General features: G+C 37.3%; 1 protein-coding gene across 5 annotated transcripts; it reads right to left on the reverse strand.

The window, feature by feature from the left end:
• Positions 1–1,218: 1,218 nt before the first annotated feature.
• LOC125264997 (troponin I, fast skeletal muscle-like) lies at positions 1,219–5,095 on the reverse strand. 5 transcript variants are annotated; one of them, XM_048184877.1, is made up of 8 exons: positions 4,953–5,057; positions 3,413–3,495; positions 3,209–3,295; positions 2,889–2,925; positions 2,660–2,788; positions 2,153–2,242; positions 1,891–2,067; positions 1,219–1,651 (listed from the first exon to the last, which is right to left on the reverse strand). In XM_048184877.1, exons 3-8 carry the CDS (start codon positions 3,214–3,216, stop codon positions 1,562–1,564), a joined length of 531 nt encoding a protein of 176 aa, XP_048040834.1. In that variant the 5' UTR covers positions 3,217–3,295; positions 3,413–3,495; positions 4,953–5,057; the 3' UTR covers positions 1,219–1,561. The 5 variants fall into 5 exon arrangements, with proteins under 5 accessions (XP_048040834.1, XP_048040832.1, XP_048040831.1 ...); XM_048184875.1 differs by lacking the exon at positions 3,413–3,495 and having other exon boundaries at positions 4,953–5,095; XM_048184874.1 differs by lacking the exon at positions 3,413–3,495 and having other exon boundaries at positions 3,209–3,358; positions 4,953–5,094.
• Between the last annotated feature and the right edge of the window lie 652 nt (positions 5,096–5,747).

Below are 5,747 nucleotides of genomic sequence, written 5' to 3' on the forward strand. Positions count from 1 at the left end.
TGAAACTCTGGCTCCTGTCTTTTCCAGTTCTCTCTTCCAATCAGCAGAAAGCTAACCAGTCATGTGATGGTCCCTTGGGAAAGTAAGATGATACCACACACACACACACATGCACATCCACACCCCTAAACAATAGTATACAGGACCACTAATAGTCCATGTGTTGTCAGACACTTTTCAGAACCAATATATCCACATGCTCTGTTTACCTGCCTAAAGATAATATACAGGTAGCCTGGCTAAGTACATAAGTAGAGATAAGCTCATAAGTCTCAGTTTGAACTGCAAATTAAACCGCCTAATAATTGTATCATTATAATGAAAATAATTTTAATTACCACTTCACGTTGAGTCAAAATAATGTATATATTTGAAGAAGATGTCATCAGATTATGCCAGTGTTCAGATGTAGTCTATACATCACACTTCAGCAGTATCATAGATGGACACCTAGTTTATATAACATTGATCGTGTAATAGTTACTTTAAACACCATGGATTCATTATGTTTAACTCTTCAGACACATACTTTATAGTAGGCCAACACTTTTTTTTCTTTTGAAAATATAAAGTAGTTTGATTATTACTGTAACAGTAATAAACAGTCTGACTGTTTTCCTTTGTGACCACTAGGGGTCATGGGTTGTTGTACTTCAGTTTCACTGAATAAACACTGGCCATTTTATTAGGTACATCTAATCAGCCAATCACATGGATGGCAGCAACTCCGTGCATTTAGACATGTAGATATGGTCAAGATGATTTGCTAAAGTTGAAACTGTGCATCAGAATGGGAAGAAATTTGATTTAAGTGACTTTGAACATTGCATAGTGGGGCTGGTCTAAGTATTTCAAAAACAGCTGATTTACTGGGATTTTCATGCACAACCATCTCTAGGGTTTACAGAGAATGGTCCGTGGTAAATCTGTGGGCGTGATAATGAGTTCACTATACTCAAATGACCTCCACACCACAGTCACCAGCTCTCAATCCACAAGATCTCCCTGATGCTATCATGTCAATATGGACCAAATTCTCTGAGGAACGTTTCCAGCACCTTGTTGAATCTATGCCATGAAGAATTAAGGCAATTCGGAAGGCAAAAGGGGGGTCCATCCTGGTACTTGCAAGGTGTAGATAATAAAGTGTGTGTACATTTGACTGGTGAAGATGAAATAATGTTGGTCTAAAATCAGCAGAACATAAAACTTTGAGTCTTTGATTTGTACTTTATTTTTATTTTTATTTTTATTTTTATTTTTACAGCAAACTCCTCTCAATACTGTTTTGAGTATTTAAATGTGTTTTACTGACCAAAGTCAATTTATACAGTCTAATTGCAAGGGGCCATTTTTTACCAATTTAAAGCCTCAGCTGCACAACCAACCATCACATACATCAAAACCTCCTTCATATGGTACATTACTTTTACCACCTGTAACATAATGTCATGCAATAGATAACATTACCACTTTTATCTCTCAAAACCCTGACGACCACAAGAATTAAGACAAGCTAACCAAATAAATCACTGAATGGAAATGTTGAAGAAAAATAGATTTAGGCCTCAGACTCAAACATCTTCTTCCTGCCATCCATACCGGACTTATCCTCGATGTTCTTACGCCAGTCTCCCACTGCGTCCTTCTCCTGTAGCAGCAGAAAAAGTACAATGTTTCAAAACTACAAGCCTTCTTGTAGTAATTAGCTTTTTTCTTAACTTTTAGCATACAGAAATTTTTATTTTTCTACTTTGTCATTTATTATCTTATACTGAAACATTGTAATGTTTTACAACTGACTACCTTTGCTGTCAAATGTCTCCAAAAGTGAAAATGTGACTATTGTTATTGCATGTTTCTGTTTAAAAGCTAATAATGTGTGCTCACCTCCTCCTTGACCTCTTTCTTGACCTGTTTGAGGTTGGCTCTTAGGTCCAGAGACACTTTGTGTTTGGAGCCCAGCAGGGCCTGCAGCATGGCATCAGCAGACATGCGCACTTTCTTCAGAACGGGTTTCTTAAATTTACCTTTCAGGTCCTGAACCTTAATCTTCAGATCATCAATCTCAAGAGATCAAGAAAAAAGTTTAGGTTGTTGAAGTTACAAAAGTTAAATACATTTCTAGAAGTAGAACAGAACAATTAAGTACCTCCTTATTTGACTTGGCCACTTTGGTCTCCATGTCGTATCTTTGTTCATCAATGGCATCAATCTGCTGGTGCAACTTCCTACACAGTTCCTTTACACAAAGATACATGCAAATTTTTCCACACATTTTCACACATAGCCTATTCATCTGTACTTTTGCACATTTGCACATCACACAGCAATACCTGCAATACAATAAGACGGTGTGATTGTAAGGCCAATTCACACTGCACCGACATTAGCCATCTAATGGCAAATTTGTAGTGACACTTTGACACTTTATTTCTCGGATCAGTGTGTTACTCCTGTCTACATCTGTTGCCGATGGTTGGTGCTTGTATTCACTGATTGAACATGTTCAATCGACAGATTGTGGAAAGTCTGAGAAGTGACGTACTGTAATCTTGTGATTGTTGGTCGACATCTGGTGGTGCAGTGTGAATGGGCTTTTAAGCATGATGTGATTCTATTACAGCTTGAATCTGTGTGTGTGTGTGTGTGTGTGTACCTGTAGTTCCTGCATGCTTCCAGGCAGTGAGAGAGCAGGGCAGTTCTCTTCCATGTATTGCTGTTTTTCTTGCTCTGCCTCCGCTGCCTCTTCCTCCAAAAGCCCATGAGCGATCTGAAGCAACAAGCTCTGAAGCACAAAGACCGAGAAGAAGCATAGACAGTAATCAACAAGAGAGTCACTGACAGTTTATATAGCTCAGATCTCATGAAGAAAGAGATGACCATACCTTCAAATGGTGCCTACGGCTGGACGTCATCTTTTTCCTATCAGAAAGCAAATGTTTACATTTTCAGAGAGCTCAGAACAGTATATCATTCAGTGACTGGGATGATTATGGATGAAAGATGGATCTCCAGAAAAAGCATTGTGCTTTTTATAATTGTATTATTTAGGCATGTATTCTAGTGTGTATCTTAATGAATACAAAATGATCATCTGATTGGAGCTTGACGCCAAATGTATTTGATGAGTTTAGTGGTCGAGGACTGATTGATACAATCATTTTCACAGCACACAAACATCATGATGATGTAACTCAATACATACTCAGACATCTTGCTGGTCTCTTTGTGGTGACCCCTGTGGAGGTGAAGATGCCTGTGGGTGGCAGGAGGGGGTGTCGCTGCCTTCAATCTAATGGAAACAATTTGTATTCAGTCACTGGTCCTGCAGCAGGTCTAAATTTGTCTTGGGATACTGTGAAAGAGAGACGGATGGTGTGCATGGGTGTGTGTAAGCGTCAATACCCACAGAAATGTTAGGTGTTTAAGGGTTTGAATTTGAGAAGCAGTTGTCTTGTGCTCTTTTTTTAGTGTTCCTTTGTAGGAAGTGGTCTGCACCCAAAAACAGAAGGCGAGACAGCTGACAGTCAACTCGCTGCCTCTTGAAGAATCTCTTCAGCTTCAACACCTAACAGCTGAAACCCTCCACAACTGTAAAAATACTTTCTGCTAGTCTAAAGAACTATTCTATACTTTTCCTGCCAAAAAAAGATTTTGGATTGAACGTGGACTGAGTTAGGACGTTCTGTATTTCTAAAATGAGTTGTGGTCTCCATACATGTATATACAGTATCACCAGATGTATGATGGTAATATGTAATATGTGGTGATACACTCTTAAAAATAAAGATTCCAAAAACATAGAACATTTTTTAGAACTGCAAAGAACCTTTCAGTTCTTAAAAGAAATACTGGTAACACTTGAGTATGGGGAACAATTATCACTTTTAACTAGTTGCTTATTACCCTGTGTATTGGCTGTTTATTAGCACTCATAAAGCTCATAATAGTGCCTTATTCTGTATGACCATATTCTACATCCCTTAATCCCAATTAACCACTTAACCACTAAAACAGCTACCTTAGTTTAATAAGCAGTAAATACAGAGTTTATTGAGGGAAAAGTCATATTCATAATAGTGAATATGTGTTCAAGTGTTACCGAAAATTTTTCTTTCTTAGTGAAGAACATTTTAAAAATCTAAAGAACCTTTTTCCACTATAAAGTGTATTATTGTGTAATGGAAAGGTTCCATGAATGTTAAAGCATCTTCATGGAACCATAGATGCAAATAAAGAACCTTTATTTTTAAAAGTGTATGCTTTGAAGGTATAAACAATGCATGTGCTTAATGATATAAAAATCTAATTAGGGGCCTAATAAAAACTTTTTTGAGCATTTGACATTACAATGCTTTAAAAATTTAAAATGGATCATTCACGAGTTCACATATCCATATAATTAAATGGAGTAAAGTTATGCGTATTTGGCGTGCTGTCCAGGGAGAGGGCTCCGAGCTCGGAATTTTGGCCCGAACCCAGAGTGCTCCCCCCAGTGTGGTAAAAGTAGATAGAACTATAAGTGAGGAGATGGGGTGGAGGAGGGATGCTGATAAACTCTCAGATGAACAGAAGTCAGTCTGCTGAATTTATACCTTTTGACATTGGTTGAGCTGATTATCTGAATGCTCTCCACCTGTGCTAATTAGGTTAATTAACTGAACTTGCTCCTCCCGAATTTTGTTAATAAAACATCATATAATGATCCATAAAGAAGACATCAAAACATATTCATAATCTCTACAATAACAAAAACAGCATTTTATCATATTAGGCAAGAGCCACTTAGTCTGTTAGTTTTAACTCTAGGAACCTCCAGTACACAAGCATATTATCTAGCTTCTTGCTCTGATTTCTTGGCTTTGTCTGGCTGCTCAGCATGAGTGAGATCTTCTGAAGATCTATGGCATGCTCAAATGTTAGAGATGGATAAAATAACAGAGACTCACCTTACAGTGCGCAGAAGAACGTTCAAATGAAATTAGAGGGAAAGAGTGTCAGTCTATAACATTAGCTGAGTTTATATAGGTTTCCCGTACAGCTTCTCTGTTCTCTTTAAGGAAGCAGATATTTCCTTAAGCCAATGAGACTCTCCTCTCCCTCCCCTCCCCCACAATAAATACACACCCACAACCACACACACGTTTGTTTTTCTATAATGTAGACTTTCTATCGAGTTTTATTGTTTTTATATTGAACTAATGATGTTTTCTACACTCTTACATAACCTAACTACCACAGAAATATTTCTGCATTTTGGGATTTTAATTAAAAATAAATTTGTATGTTGACTGGTCCCCACAATGTAGGTAATTTCAGTTTTATGTCCTGTCCTTGTGGGGACATTTGGTCCCAACAATGTAGAGTATATGCAAAACCTGACATAAACACACATCTTTCACTGAATCATGTCCTTGAAACAGGCAGAGAAATATAACTTTTTCACTTATAGGCATTTATTGTAAGTGCAAGAACTAACAGAAATTAATTAATTTGATTCCTTACCATCACTTTGTCACTGAAATCTGTGTTTTGTCACCTGTTGTGCTCTCTAGCAGTGTTCAGCAATAAAACAGGTGGTAACTCCAAATGTATTACAGGAATATCACTCAGCACATTCTGCAGACATTTAGATCACATACTACATATAAACCTTACAGTTGCTTTGTAATTGTCATAATAATACACTTTTATTCTTCAAAACTTGGCATGTATGTTGGAGAAGATATTGTGGTTAAAGTCTT

Source organism: Megalobrama amblycephala, linkage group LG3, assembly GCF_018812025.1.
Source record: "Megalobrama amblycephala isolate DHTTF-2021 linkage group LG3, ASM1881202v1, whole genome shotgun sequence".
NCBI classification, from domain to species: Eukaryota; Metazoa; Chordata; class Actinopteri; order Cypriniformes; family Xenocyprididae; genus Megalobrama; species Megalobrama amblycephala.